This window comes from Ursus americanus, chromosome 36, assembly GCF_024610735.1.
Source record: "Ursus americanus isolate L20-20 chromosome 36, mUrsAme1.1.p, whole genome shotgun sequence".
Lineage (NCBI taxonomy): Eukaryota > Metazoa > Chordata > Mammalia > Carnivora > Ursidae > Ursus > Ursus americanus.
In genome coordinates, this window is record NC_142162.1 from 4,879,072 (window position 1) to 4,895,396 (window position 16,325).

Below are 16,325 nucleotides of genomic sequence, written 5' to 3' on the forward strand. Positions count from 1 at the left end.
TTGCACCATTGTTTTCCTTGTGCCTGGACAGTAAGTACTATCCGCCTGGCCTCTCTTCATAGAGACTAAAGGATGGTCTAAAGGATGTCGCCATTTTCTGCCTGTTTTACCTTCTTTATCTCTTTATTACCCTTCTCAGTAACATTTCACTAGCTGTTAGAGTTGGTGGTAGGATTGTAGATAGGAGTAAAGACTAGTGGGAGCGGGAGCTCCTGAGCCTGACATTTTTACTTAAGTCCCTACCATGTTAAAGTATGTCAAGTAAGTCTGTTGCTTGAATTTTTCCCTAAAACTTGCTTTTCCAAAATGTATTTTCCATCCCAAAATATGGTAAGTTTTAAAAATTGCAAGCATTACATGTTTAATATGATTTTATTTTCTGCCTCTGAGGTTCTCTGAGACGTTTTCTGGGAGTGAATGGTTATATTCCTGAAGTTGTTCTCAGTGACTGAAGATGAATGTGAACCATCTGACCCATAAATACTCTGTCATCTATGAATGTATTTATAAACTTGAACTTGTTTATGTTTTCAGTCCAAAGTATATCTTAGAAGTTGAGGGGGAGGGGAAGTATTAATGTTTCCGGGTTTTTATCTTAGAACTTCAAAGGGTAGCTTTCTTTAAGGAGAATTTAATTAGTAAATAATTTCTCATGTACATCTATATAAGGTCGCTTCTCTGCTACCTTCATCCCTTGAACATTTTACTTGCCCTTTTGATGGGATTTATAAAGTTTCTTGAGAGAAGCATCCACAGTCACACATCTTTTTTATGCCCCCCCCCCACCAAGCCATTTCCCCTAGGCCTACAGAATGGTTCAAAATTATTCTTAAAAATCAGCACTGGGTGTGAGGTCGATGAGATCCTAAATTTGGTCCTCACTCCAGCAGTGGGCTGAACACATTCCCATTTCATGCCACCAGTGCAGAAAAGATGTCTCACTTCCAGAGGCACTCATTGCTCTAACTACTGGTAGTGGAAGCCACCCATGCCCACTGTCCCCACTTCTATTCTTCCAGAAAGATAAAGGGCATGTGACAATACCCCCTCTAATTGCAGTAGCCCGGAAAAATTGTAGTAGAAGAGAAAGAAATGAGACTAGCCTGTGCCCCCTACCACATACACCACAGCCCTATTCTTCCTAAATTCCCCACTCCTTCAGAAAAAAACTTATTTTTAAATGCTCGTTATATTCTGCACATAAGGCCATCACCATGATGGCTATAGATTTGCCTCCTCTTCCTCCCCTACAAAATTCTGAGATAATTCAAGTGCTTCTGTACCCAATGAGATCTCACAGCTCAAGGCAATAAGCACCCCCGGTACCATACACGTGGGTGAAAACTAAAAATAAATTTTACATTCACAAATGTCTTACCGGCAAAGCATCTGAAAGACTGAATGATCGTTTTTGCCTTCCACCTAGATCTGCTGCGCCTTCCAAGGACAGCCTCAAATGATCTGCTGTCATGATACCAATGGTATCCCCTCTCTCGGATAACCAATAAGGGCCCAGCTAGACAGGAATTTATTTTGAACTGTTTCATATTAAGCATTTTCCTCTATGGAGGTTTTTACTACTGTGGAAGCAACGTATTTTATTCTGCTTTTGAACTTAGAAAATAAAGCAGCCCTCAAAACTGCAAGTGAATTTTTTGGCAAAAACATCGGAGTCAAAAATGTATAAAATCATATTTATACGTTACTGAAAATTTTATAATTTTATGTTTTAAAATATGCTTTCCCAGTTAAGTACCGAGTTTATGAAAAGGTGTCAAGGAAATAGGAAAAATGTTTGAGTAAATAATAATAATGGGTAGTGCACCGTGCTAAGTTATTTACATTGATGATCTTACTTAATCCTCTAAATAGCCCAACGAGACATACTATTGCTAAATCCATCCTTTCAGAAACTCTGTGAATCTGTACTATAATCTCATTTCACTAATTAGGAAAATTGCTTGTTAGTGGCAGAGCCAGGATTTCAACCGATGTGTGATCTCAAAGCCCCATGGTGTTTTATCACAGCCAACTACACATTCAACCTTCCATGAGTCCCTGATCAACAGTACTCCATAGAGTAAAACCTTAAATGTTAAGAACCTTGAATCACAACATATTAGACCAAGAAAAATTAGACTCTAACACACATATATAACCTGATAAAAGGAATTTAGCTTAAAAAGTAGAAAGCAAGTCAAACAGTGCCCTAGTTGAAAGCACACATTTAGTCCAGTGCCTATATATCGTCTATATTTGCTTCAGTGATGCTGTTCTTTGAGAAATAAGGTTCACAATGAGAAAGGCATACCATGGCATCATAAATCATCAAAGAAGAAAAAAAACTGTGTTTATGTAATAACATTTTACGAAGCATTTCAACCTTAAGAGTCGGAAGAAAATGTTTTATGCTTTAATTTCAGTTCCCTAGAATATTAACCCTAACATTACCCTACCCCCCACGTCCTTCATTTGCACCCCCATCCAACACACAGTCTGTTAGTTCTGAAAATGGAATTGCTTTCCTTTTGGCGAGCACTGGTGGAAAGTAACAAACAACTGACTCAAGAATATGATTTGCCGGGGCGCCTGGGTAGCACAGTCGTTAAGCGTCTGCCTTCGGCTCAGGGCGTGATCCCGGCGTTATGGGATCGAGCCCCACATCAGGCTTCTCCGCTGGAAGCCTGCTTCTTCCTCTCCCACTCCCCCTGCTTGTGTTCCCTCTCTGGCTGGCTGTCTCTATCTCTCTGTCGAATAAATTAAAAAAAATCTTAAAAAGAAAAAAAAGAATATGATTTGCCAAATGGTCTTTACAGTGGTATTTGCACCTTAGTCCCTATTACAAACCCAATTAGGTAGAGGCAAGTATGCAAGCAGTTAAATGCCAGGGATGGGTTAATAATACTGTTGTTCTAATTATTGTTATGCATAAATGCTTGGCAGATTTTTTTTCCCTTGTGCCTTATTAAATTTTAGGCTCACTCTGAGCTCACTCTGTCTGAAACTTTATTTTCTTTATTATGCTCAGACTCTTCTAGAAAAATACATGATACTTGTTAAACTATCAATGATAATCATGATCTTACCTGTTGGTTGTCAATATTCATCAATGTGAGGCTGCATGTTGAGATGGTCAGTTTAATATTCATTCCCGAAAACTGAAGATTACTTTTGCCAAGAACTGTTGATAGGAACTTAACTGGAGGCTTTAAAAAGAGCAAAACAACACTCTAAGTAAAGGATATTGTTACAGAATAATATTAATCTTTTTAAGTGTTGAAAATGGGTCAAAACACATGCTCTTCCTCTCTATTTTAGTTCACACAAAACGCATGAGATGGAATGCTTCTTTTTTTTAATGAAAAGTTTTTAAAAATGGAATGCCACAAATTTTTTAGTAAGTAGTGAAATCTGAGCCTTCAGAACTTTTCTGATACATTCCCTTCTCCCCAAGTGCTGAGAGTAGGGGTCTGCTTTATATAAAAGGAGTTCCCATGAGAGTTTGGGCCACCTGAACTCTCCAGTCCCTCTGAACACCAGACGTCTAAAAAAAGAAAGAGTTGCTGTCTAGATTTTTTTTGTAATCATTAAAAAAAAGTATGAAAAACACACATACCAAACGTATGGGACACAGTGAAAGCGGTGCTAAGGGAGGAATTTATAACTATAAATACATACATTAAAAAAGAAGAAAGTTCTCAAATAAAGAACATAGCTTTACAACTTAAGGAATTCAAAACAAGAGCAAATTAAACCCAAAGCTAGTAGAAGGAAGAAAATAATAGATTAGAGCAGAGATCGATGACACAGAGGCTAGAAAAACAATAGAGAAAATCAATGAAACCAAAAGTTAGTTCTTCAAAAAGATCAACAAAATTGCTTAGCTAGCTGGACTAAGAAAAAAAGAAAGAAGATTCAAATCGCTAATATCAGGAACAAAAGTGAGGTGGGGATGTAATTACCAAGTCAATGGAAACAAAAGGATTACAAGGGAATGCTATGAACAATTGCACATTAACAAACGGGATTGCCTAGATAAAATAGACAAATTCCTAGAAATATTAAACCTACCAAAACTTAGCCATGAAGAAATAGAAAATCTAGATAGAACTATAACTAGTAGAAAACAAAACCAGAAACAACAACACTAGAAAATAACCAGTGTTGGAAAGTACCTGGAGAAATAGAAATCCTGTGCACTACTGGTAGGAATGTACCATAGTACAACTGCTATGGAAGACCGTAGAGTAGTTCCCAGGTCCTCAAAAACTCAAAACTAGTATTACCATATGATCCAGCAAATCTAGCACTTGTTATATACCCCAAAGAACTGAAAGCAGGGACTTGAATAGATAGTTGTATATCCGGGGGCGCCTGGGTGGCACAGCGGTTAAGCGTCTGCCTTCGGCTCAGGGCGTCATCCCGGCGTTATGGGATCGAGCCCCACATCAGGCTCCTCCGCTATGAGCCTGCTTCTTCCTCTCCCCCTCCCCCTGCTTGTGTCTCTTGCTGGCTGTCTCTATCCTGTCGAATAAATAAATAAAATCTTTTAAAAAAAAAGTTTTATATCCATGTTCAAGCAGCATTATTCACAATAGCTAAAACATGGAAACAACCCAAGTATCCATCAACAGATGAATGGATAAGCAAAATGTGGTACACACATACGATGGAATATTATTCAGCCTTAAAAAGGGAGGAAAGTATTTTTTTAAATTTAAATTCAATTTAATTAACATATACTGTACTATTAGTTTCAGAGGTAGAATTTATCACTTGTGTACGACATCCAGTGCTCATTACTTCACGGGCCCTCTTTAATGCCCACCACCCAGCTACAAAAATATGGAACGCTTCACAAATTTGCATGTTATCCTTGGCCAGGGGCCATGCTAATCTTCTCTGTATCGTTCCAATTTAGCACATGTGCTGCCGAAGAGAGCGTGGGAGGAAATTCTGACGCATGCTACGGCATGGATGCATCTCGAGGACATTATCTGAAGTGAAATAATCCAGTCACAAAGAGACACATACTGTATGGTTCCCCTTCGAGGAGGTACTTAGAGGAGTCGAAATCTTAGAGACAGAAAGCAGAACTGTGGCTGTCAGGGCTGCAGAAGTGCGGGAATGGGAAGTCACTGATTCACGTGTATCGAGTTTCAGTTTTACAAGATGAAAAGAGTTACGCGGATAGATAGGGGCGATGGTTGCACCACGATGTGAGTGTACGTAATATCACTGAGGTGTATGCTTAAAAATGGTTAAAATGGTTAAAATTTCATGTTATGCATATTTTACCATAATTTTTTAAATTCGGAGGAAAAAGAGTGTAAAGATATGTAGTGCATAAAGGGTCCCTGGCGTGTATTAAGTACGCAATAAATGCTAGCCATCAAAGGAAATGAACTCAGTATTTTTTTTCTTTCCATGTGTACTTCCTGGAAAGATGATAACCTCGTTTTGTTTTGTTTTGTTTTGTTTTGTTTTGTTTGGGGTGTGAACTCCCTATTTTGAAATGAGAAAGTCTTAAATGAGTGAGCCTGTTTGCTGGGATCATCCAGGAAAAGCATCTCATTTGCAGAAGTTACAAGAGGCAGGAGGAGGCCAGAGGCTACTTGGGGCCACGGGTTTTGTCAAAGAAACTAGTAAATAGGGAGTTCTAATAGAATTCAAAGGCCATGTATCAGTGTTTTTCCATGCCATGTGGCTCGTGTGAGTCACTCTGGGTGACACTGGCTTCAGCCCTATGCAAAATAATGAAGAATAATAAAGAACGAGGCAGGGTGGTATGGAAATAAAACACAGCTGGACATCTGAAGACCTGGCTTCTATAGCTGGCTCTCACTGACATCATCTGAGTGACCCAAGGCAGATCTCCTCTGAAGCAGCAGATATATATTAACTGGCAAAATGGGAGGGTTGGACTGGAAGATCTCTAAAAATTCCTTCTCTCTTAAACAATCTACAATTCCATGATTCACACAGTTATCTTAAGGCCCTTTGCACCTCCCCTTTGGACATTCCAAAACAACTAAACGTTCTAGGGTTGATAACTAAATAGTAATAATACCAACTACCATGGCCGTTGAAAGCATAGTATACGCCAGATACTGTGTAGACACCATTTCATTTAATTCTACACAACTCTATAAAGTACGTGTTCTTTTCCCCCATTTTACAGATGGGGAAACCAAAGATCCAAAAGGTGAGAGGACTTGTCCAAGATCACACAGTAGGTAGCAGAGTCAGGATTTAAATCGAAGTCTATGTAACATCAAATCTTTTGCTTTCTTTCAGCATGAAAAGTTCCTTGTACCCGTGTGTTATTATCTCACCTCTACCAGCACCCACGTTTCCATTTGAAAATAGGCCAAGGTATCTAAAAATTCTAAAATGTTAAAATGCAGAAGAGATACATTATAAAATATTGAAATTGGAAGGTACCACTTGGTCATCTGGTTCAACTTCACTTTATAGGAACAAGAACGGGGTCTTGGAGAGAGGAGATACCAGGCTCAAAGGTAAGTAAACACCCAGAACTGGAACCCAAATTTTTTTACTTGAACCCCAGGTGCTCTCTCCATTCTGTCGCTCAAGGCATCACCATTTCAGACAGTGTCAGGCAAGTCAGAAAAATGTGAGAGATAAGACCAACTTTCAGTGCATCTCTGACGTCATGCCAACTGATAAAGGCCATTCTGCGCTTTAGCTCCTATGGTCGAATGAACTAACAACTATTTTGATATTCTCTTTCCCCTAGTTAGAGAAACAGAGAACAAGAAAATCACACCAATATTTACCTTTCGCTTTTTAATGGCTCCATTTGCCCCAGAAACAGCTTCACACAGGCGACTGATTGCTTCCCTACAGAACAGAAACCATATAAAGACTTAGCGTCCTAATATGCAGTAAATGTTCAATAAATGTTAGCAAGTATTATGAACAAAATGTGCACACACATAATGGTGAGTCTGACATAAATGACCGTCCCCTATCCCCACAGGATAAAGCATTGCACTTAGTCCCTCGGCCGTTCAGCCCCCTCCCCCGACAAAACCCAACAACATCCTAATGCTGAAAAAAAAAAAAATCACTTTGCAATAAGGAGTCCCACTATTCACCTTCTTGATCTCTTTTTCCGTTGGATTTTCAGGTTTGGTGTTTGGCAATGTTGATTTTTAACCAAAAAGGAGGGGTAGAACTTTGTTGTCTGGGAATATTTCAGTTTTACTTTTAGCAAAATCCGCTCTGTGGTGTTATGAATAAGAAGCTTTCTAGTATCTCAACACCAAAGACAATGAAATACAAAAGAATCCGATACCAGAGGAAGTTTAAAAGGACCGGGAGAGATTAAACTTCAAGGTGGTCTCAAATGGAACCTTATTGACTTTGATACTGCTACAAGCCATTGAGCTTTCACGTAATTTCACAGTAGAAATGAAAATCAATAACAAATTTCCTCCTTTGCTTACTTTTTTTTGCCCTTACTCTGTACTGTACTTCCTGAGAGAAAGGCACCACTAAAACACGAAGTTGTGCCTTAATGGAAGTGGTGAACAAACTGGCGCCCTCCTCTCCAGAAATGCAGTGATAACTAAGAGCTTTTGTCTCTGGAACTCAGCATTCACAACGGCCGCAGTTTTCGCTCAGTGTAATCTGAACCAGAACCTTGTGGCTTCCAGCCCATATATTAAACTTTTCACAAAGCACATCTCTAAGCTCTTTCCTGAATTCACTGGAGATCATTGCTTAAATTAGTAAACTGAATTAGTACACACACAAACACGCACATGCAACATTGTATTACAATTTTTATACATATTTCATGAAAAAATTTTCTTTGAGATATTTTTGACTCCTAGGGGAGGGGAGGAACACTCAGAGGCATGCAGACCCACTAAAGAAATCTATCTCCCTCTCTATCTATTTAGAGAGATATATAATAAAGATACAGACAGAGATACATAGATACATTTGTGCAGATCTATGTTCTCAGTGTTCTTGCAGTAGACACTTTGGAAAGATAAGTAGAATTCCCAAAGATTCCACGCACCATTTTAGATTTATAATGTGTGTTTTAATTCAGATCCTTTTGGGGGGGGGCATACATAAAACTCTTCTCCAAGGTATTCTCTTGTCTGACTTTTGCATAATTACCTGCAACCAAAACACAGAATGACTTTTTGGTTTAGCCTATTTTCTCAGGATTTTATATTTATGGTTTCCATAGGATTTCAACCTTTGTTCTCTGGATGAAACAGAAGGACAGCACAGAGTTAGGCTCTTTGGTTGGTTGATTGATGTTTGAGTCATCCTACTGATTATTCAAAAATTGATGAGACACATAATAATTAATCTGAATTAGCCTCTGGTGTTGCCAAAATAACTAGTCCAGGCACCTATGTTGTTGATATTTAATAAAGAGGGATTATAGAAAAGGTATTATCAGATCCCTTGCTCCATGACAGCCAACCGGGGTGCTTTGGTTTAAAAAGCTCCTTGTAAATGGTTTGAAATAAAAGTAGAAACAAAGATGGGCATTGATGCTGCAAGCATAACAACAGTTATTATTAGAAGTTGTTGCTTTTATAAAGCACCTTGAAGTTTTATGAAGTGCTTTCCCAGGCATTGTTTTCCTGATTTTCACACAGTCGATATCATCCAACAAAAAGTAGAATTGTAAATGGGAATTAAAACAAACTGAGGGCCTCAGAGGGGAGGGGGGTGGGGGAATGGGATAGACTGGTGATGGGTAGTAAGTGCACAAATTGCATGGTGCACTGGGTGTTATACGCAAGTAATGAATCATCGAACTTTACATCGGAAACCAGGGTTGTACTGTATGGTGACTAACATAATATAATAAAAAACCATTAAAATAAAAAAAAAAAAAGGACTGCTTTATGGTGTGAGAACCTTTCAAGGACGGTTTGGAAGGATGAACCTTCCTGGAAGAGTGGAGTTTGGAAATTCCAGACAGAGGGAAGAGCCTGTGTAAAGACACGAAAAGACAATTATCGTGCTAGGAGGGGACCTACTTTGATATTGCTGGAGCATAAAGTATGGAAGAACAAGCGTGAATAGGAGCTGAGAGATGGGATGAGAGTCTGAAACCTTTTTCTGCAAAGGGCCAAACAATATGTATTTTAGCCTTTTCTCTGCTACAACTACTCAACTCTGTCATTGTAACTCAAAAGCAGCAGTAGCCAGTGTGCAAACAAACAAGCATGGCTGGGTTCCAATAAAACTCTATTTCTAAAAGCAGGCAGTGGCTATCTTTAGCCCAAGGGCCATAGCTTGCCAAGCCCCGGATTAGATAATTCACACAAAAGAGATAGAAATAGTTCAGTTTCAAAAAACAGGAAAATGTTCACGTTCATTATAATTTTAACATTGAAAATGAAAACAACTACAAGATACTCACTTCACTCTCACTAAGTTAGCAAAAAAGAAAATTACAAATGCACCGTTGGGGAAGATGAGAACAAGCCCTTTTCAGGTGTACTTATCCATTGCTGGGGGCCCTGATTCGTATTAATACAGTCTTTCTAGAGAGTGATTTGTTAAAAGACGATAAATCTCTTTATCAGAACTTTTGACATGGGGAGGAGAATTTGTACTGCAATAGCATTGAGTGTGAATACAGAACAAACATCTATTGAAGAGTGAAAACCCAACCCCATAGCTTGTGATACAGACATAAAACATGAATACGATTATTTCCACCTGGAATGTTAAGTGTGAAGACTATAGAAATAAGGGTCTATATAAATTAGTGGGAAAAAAGTAGAACATGGAATGGTAGACACACCTTGCTAGCAGCTACCTAAAATTAACCCTGTCTAAATAGTGATACAGAAAGAGCTTATCAGCAATGACTTGGTTTAGGTGGTTTTTGCGTGTGGTTTGTTCCGTATTTTTATTCTATGGATATTTAGCTGTAAACAATGTTATGTTCTCCCTTCTCCATGCAGTTGATTGAATAAATAACTTTTTAAAATATTAAAAGAATGCAAAGTAAGCTCCTCGGCAAGAGTTTTGCTCATCTGCTGTGAAAATGTGAGGGCATGTCAAAGATGTCCCCGTGAAGAGGGGACACAGCCTTTCTCTCTTTTGCCAGCCCCCACAGAGAGGTGGCTCAATGTTCATGCTGCAGATAAGAAAAGATCTTCTGTATTTGTATCTCCGTCCCATCCCAGCTTAGCCTTTAACTCCCCCATCTTTATGGCTGCTAAATCCAGATTTATTTTTTTCAGTTTATTTGGTAAACTGGCTCATTTCCTTTCCCCGAAGTTTCATAAAGAAGAAAAATCTTAACCAGGTTTAGCAATGCTTTCACGATAGAAATGCCTACTTAGAATGACACACAATGCCATCGCGGGGAGCCTGGGTTTTAAGGAAGGAACAGCTCCCATTTATATGGCCAGGTCGGTACCATGCACCTTAAGTACATCATCTCATTAATTCTTAACAGTGTCTTTTCGATCTTCAGTTCTTTACGATTCCCAATACTCAACAAGAGACCTGCAGACGTGATTATTCGGGTATTTGGAGAGGATACATTTGACAGTTTTTTGGAAAACTTTTTTAACTCCATACTCAAATGTGCTTTATTGTCAAGTGCATCTGCAGGCTTGGTTCTTGAATTGTAATGGTGACCTGCGGCTTTTTCTTTTAATAAAATTTGACTGAAAATGTTCAACATTTTTTTAATGAGTTAACCAAAGAAGTGCAGCTACTACTCCATATTAGCCCTGCATTTCTTCCCTAAATTCCATTTAGCTTAAATCAGTTTTCTTTGTCTCTGATTTTTAATTGCACAAAATAACTTCAGAATCGATTACAAGTTGAGTATAACAATTAGTGTTTTAATTTCATAGGAGATTTCATTGTGGCCTTTTTCCTGGTATGTAAAGCAGTCCATTGGCAAAGGTGTGTGTATTTGCCTTCTTAATTGTAAGATTAAATTTCGTGACATTCTTTTCTTTGATTACCAAAAATCCTCACTGCAGGCAGTACTGTTTCTGGTGCCTAAGAATGTTTCTGAAAGTTGCACCACTAATGCTACTTGCTAAGTTGAGTGAGCGTACAGAAAGTTTCTCATCTCCCGTTCAAGTTAATCAATATCGAGCACATGCAGATGCTTTAGGGAGAGACTGTAGTACAGAATGCAGAAAGTTTGTCCCCAGGAAATTTGCAGGTGCTGAATTGGAATGAAGCAGGTGCTGCATTGGTTTTTTTTTTTCCCTACTCCATAAGCTCTGTTAATTCTGTCTTCAGTGGGTCTAATGTTTGAATAAACCAGATGTCCAGTAAATTTTTTTTAAATGTCTAAATAAATTTTTTAAAATGTCATTTCAAGATAGCTATTTTAGACCCACTTTACAAATGAGGAAACTAACGTTCAAAGAATTTAAATAACCGCTTCCAAATAATGCAGCTGATGGTGAGAGAGGCAGAATACAAATCCGACACTCCTTCAGGGAGCGACCACACTGCCTGGTGCATGAAAAGGAGGGACTCCCACACTCTCAGGACCAGGAAAAGAATATTGGATCTTCCCTTGCTCACTCCGCCAACAAGGGAGGGGTTCCTTTTTGGCCAATCCTTACCCCAATGTGCCTGGAGTAAACTAGCAAGGGAATAGGGCAAAGTGACAGGGGTCAATTCCAAAAAAAGCTCAAATGGATGACCCTAGTCCTTTCCCAGCCATTGCTTTCTCTGCATTGGCTGTTATCGCCACATGGAAGAAAAGAGCATCCAGAGCCTGGCTGTATGCCCATGTGGGCAAACAAGCCCATGTACGCATGGGCACACTCACTCAGAATTTTAAAGTCATGAATACCACAAAAAAAGAAAATCAGAGACCAATATCTTTGATGATCCCAGATGCAAAACTCATCAACAAAATATTAGCGAACCAACCTCGACAATACATAGAAAGGATCATATATCATGATCAAGTGCGATTTAGTCCAGGATGTAAAGCTGGTTCAACATCTGCAAAGCAGTCAACGTGATACTCCACATTAACAAAATGAAGGACAGAAACCATAGGATCTTCTCGATAGATCCAGAAAAGCATTTTATAAAATTCAACATCCATTTCGGATTTAAAAAACCTGTCAACAAATTGAGTATAGAGAGAACATACCTTAACATAATAAAGGCCATATATGACAAACCCACAGCTAATATCATCCTCAACGATGAAAAGCTGAAAACTTTTCCTCTAAGATCAGGAACAAGACAAGGATGCCCACTCTCCCCACTTTTGTTCAAAATAGTACAGGAAGTCCTAGCCAGAGCAATTAGGCAAAAAATAATAATAAAAAAGAAATAAAAGGCATCTAAACTGGAAAGGAAGAAGTTAAACTATCACTATTTACAGATGACATAATACTATATATAGAAAACCCTAATGACTCCAGCAAAAATTATTAGGACTAATAAATTAATTCAGTAAAGTTGCAGGATACAAAATTAATATCTAGAACTCTGTTGCATTTCTATATACTAATAATGAACTATCAAAAAAGAGAAATCAAGAAAACAAACCCCTAAAATCAACAACACAAGAAACAACAGGTGTTGGAGAGGATGTGGAGAAAAAGGAACCCTGTTCACTGTTGGTGGGAATGCCAACTGGTGCAGCCACGGTGGAAAACAGTAGGAGGTTCCTCCAAAAGTTATAAATATACCTACCCTACGATCCAGCAATCACACTACTAGGTATTTATACAAAGGATACAAAAACACGAATTCAAAGGCATACGTGCACCCCTATGTTTACTGCAGCATTATTTAAAATAGCCAAGATATGGAAGCAGCCCGTGTCCATAGACTAAAGAATGGATAAAGAAGATTTGGACTATATATATATATATATATATATATATATATATATATACACACACAGATAATATTATTCAGCCATAAAAAGGAATGAGATCTTGCCATTTGCAACAGCATGGCTGGAGCTAGAAAGTATAATGCTAAGTGAAATAAGTTAGAGAAAGACAAATACCATATGATTTCATTCATATGTAGAATTTAAGAAACAAAACAAGCAGAGGGAAAAAAGAGACGGAGACAAATCAAGAAACAGACTCTCAACTATAGATAGAGAACAAACTGATGGTCACCAGAGGGGAGGTGGGTAGGGGCTATGGATGAAATAGGTGACGGGGATGAAGGAGGGCACTTGCTGTGATGACCACGGGGTGTTGTATGAAGTGTTGAATCACTATACTGTACACCTGAAACTAATATAATGCTGTATGGTAACTAACTCGAATTAAAATAAAAACTTAAAAAAAAATAAAACAATCCCATTTGCAATCACACCTAGGAATAAATATAACCAAGAAGGTGAAGACCTATACATTAAGAGTGTAAGACACTGATGAAAGAAATCAAAGAAAACACACATAAATGGAAAGATATTCCATGTTCATGTACTGGAAGAATTAATATTATTAAAATGTCCATAGTACCCAAAGCAATCTACACATTCAATGTAATCCCTATCAAAATACCAGTGGCGTTTTCCACAAAACTAGAACAAATAATTCTTTTTTTATATATTTATTTGTTTTGTTTATTTATTTATTTATTTTTTAGAGAGAGTGCATGCGCACGCACACCAGCAGGGGGAGGGGCAGAGGGAGAGGCAGAGACTCCCAAACAGACTCCCCGCTGAGCACAGAGCCCAAAGCAGGCTTCATCTCATGACCCATGAGATCATGACCTGAGCTGAAACCAAGAGTCCAATGCTTAACCAACTGAGCCACCCAGGTGCCCCTAGAACAAATAATTCTTAAATTTATGTAGTACCACAAAGACCCTGAATTGCCAAAACAATCCTGAGAAAGAAAAACAAAGCTGGAGGCATCATGCTTCCTGACTTCAAACCATTCTACAAAGCTCTAGTAATCATAATAGTGAAGTACTGATGTAAAACACAGACATATAGATCAATGGAACAGAATAGAGAGCCTGGAAATAAACATACGCATATAAGGTCAATTAATTTATGACAAAGGAGGGAAGAATATACAATGGAGAAAGGACAGTCTCTTCAATAAACGGTGTTGGGAAAACTGGACAGGTACATGCAAAAGAATGAAACTAGATCACTATCTTACACCACACACAAAAGTTAATTCAAAATGGATTAAAAACTTGAATGAAAGACCTGAAACCATAAAACTCCTACAAGAAAATATAAGCTCCTTGACATCAGTCTTAACAATCTTTTTTGGGGGGTGCCTGGGCAGCACAGCGGTTAAGCGTCTGCCTTCGGCTCAGGGCGTGATCCCGACGTTATGGGATCGAGCCCCACATCAGGCTCCTCCGCTATGAGCCTGCTTCTTCCTCTCCCACTCCCCCTGCTTGTGTTCCCTCTCTCGCTGGCTGTCTCTATCTCTGTCAAATAAATAAATAAAATCTTAAAAAAAAAAAAATCTTTTTTTGGATCTGACTCCAAAGGCAAGGGAAACAAAGGTGAAAATAAACAAATGGGGCTATATCAAATTAAAAGCTTCTACACAGTGAAAGAAGCCATCAACAATATGAGAAGGCAACCTACTAAACGGGAGAAGATATTTACAAATCATGTATCAATAATGGGTTAATATCCAAAATATATAAAGAACTCATAGGACTCAATAACAAAAAACAAATAATGTCATTAAAAAATGGACAGAGGATCTGAATAAACAATTTCGAAGAAGACATACAGATGGCCAACAGACACAATGAAAAGATGCTCAACATCATTCATCATCAAGAAAATACAAATCAGGGGCGCCTGGGAGGCACAGTGGTTAAGCGTCTGCCTTCGGCTCAGGGCGTGATCCTGGCGTTATGGGATCGAGCCCCACATCAGGCTCCTCTGCTGGGAGCCTGCTTCTTCCTCTCCCACTCCCCCTGCTTGTGTTCCCTCTCTCGCTGGCTGTCTCTATCTCTGTCGGATAAATAAATAAAATCTTTAAAAAAAAAAGAAAGAAAGAAAATACAAATCAAAACCACAATGAGATATCAACTCACACCCTTTGGAGTGGCTATTTTCAAAAAGACAAGAAATAAGAATATTGGCAAGGATATGGAGAAAAAGGAATCCTTGTACACTGTTAATGGGAATGTAAATAAATGTAGCCACTATGGAAAACAGAATGGAGTTTCCTCAAAATTTTTAAAATAGAAATACCATATGATCTGGCAGATCCACTACTGGGTTTCTATCAGGAGAAAACAAAAACACGAATTTAAAAAGATATACGCACCCCCAGGTTCATTACAGCATTATTTACAATAGCCAAGATATGGAAACAACCTAAGTATCCACCGATGGACAAATGGATAAAGGGGTGTGTGTGTGTGCGTGTGTGTGTGTGTGTACATACAATGAAATGCTACTTAGCCATAAAAAGAATGAAATCTTGCCATTTGCGACAACATGGACAGACCTTGAGGGTATTATGCTAAGTGAAATAAGTTTAGACAGAAAAGGCAGATACTGCATGATTTCACTTCCATAAGGAATCTAAAAAACAAAACAAACAAAACAAAACCCAGACTCATAGATACAGGGCACAGATTGGTGATTGCCAGAGGAGAGGGGATTGGGACATGGGCGGAATGGGTGCAGGGGGTCAAGATGCACGAACCTCAATTATAAAAGAGTCATGAGACGTAATGGGCAGCATGGGTAGCGTGGGGACTACAGTCAATAACACTGTATTAACTTTGCATAGAGGCAGATGGTAGCTAGACTGATTGTGGTGATCATTTCACAATGTACACAAGTGTGGAATCACTATGTTGTACACCTGAAACTAATATAATGTTGTGTGTCAATTATACCTTAATATAAAAAAAGGAGTTTTAAAATTAGTCAAGGCTTGGAAGCATTAAAAATTCTGAAAATCTCTTGATACAGAACTCTGCTCGAAAGAAAAATAGGAGAAACTTGTGTTTATGAACTTGCTTTTAAAAAGTGGTGATATCGTGCATCCCTGTTCATAGCAGTATTATTCACAAGAGCTAAAACTTGGGAAGAACCCAAGTGTCCATCAATGGATAAATGCATAAGCAAAACGTGGTATATACATGCAATGGACTAGTATGCAACCTGGAAAAGGAAGGAAATCCTATAATATGCTACAACACATGCTAAGTGAAATACACCAGTCACAAATAGATAACTACTACATGATTCTACTTACATGAGGTACTTACAGTTGTCAAACTCATAAAGACAGAAAGCAGAATGGTGGTTGCCAGGGCTGGGGGAAGAGGGACTAGGGTGTTAATTTCTAATG

At 38.5% G+C, this 16,325-nt stretch overlaps 1 protein-coding gene and 1 non-coding gene across 3 annotated transcripts in view; both read right to left on the reverse strand.

Moving 5' to 3' along the window:
- SHC4 (SHC adaptor protein 4) overlaps window positions 1–16,325 on the reverse strand; it is a 138,401-nt gene that overhangs the window by 62,627 nt on the left and 59,449 nt on the right. For both annotated transcript variants that reach the window (XM_087859168.1, XM_045812157.2), the window contains exons 3-4: window positions 6,801–6,864; window positions 3,087–3,206 (exon numbers count right to left, since the gene is read on the reverse strand). In XM_087859168.1, coding sequence (XP_087715294.1) covers window positions 3,087–3,206; window positions 6,801–6,864 — 184 coding nt within the window. The remainder of the gene's footprint in view (window positions 1–3,086; window positions 3,207–6,800; window positions 6,865–16,325) is intronic.
- Window positions 4,840–4,943, reverse strand: LOC123801881 (U6 spliceosomal RNA). Its single transcript, XR_006782356.1, has one exon. It is a non-coding gene; the product is annotated as a U6 spliceosomal RNA (small nuclear RNA).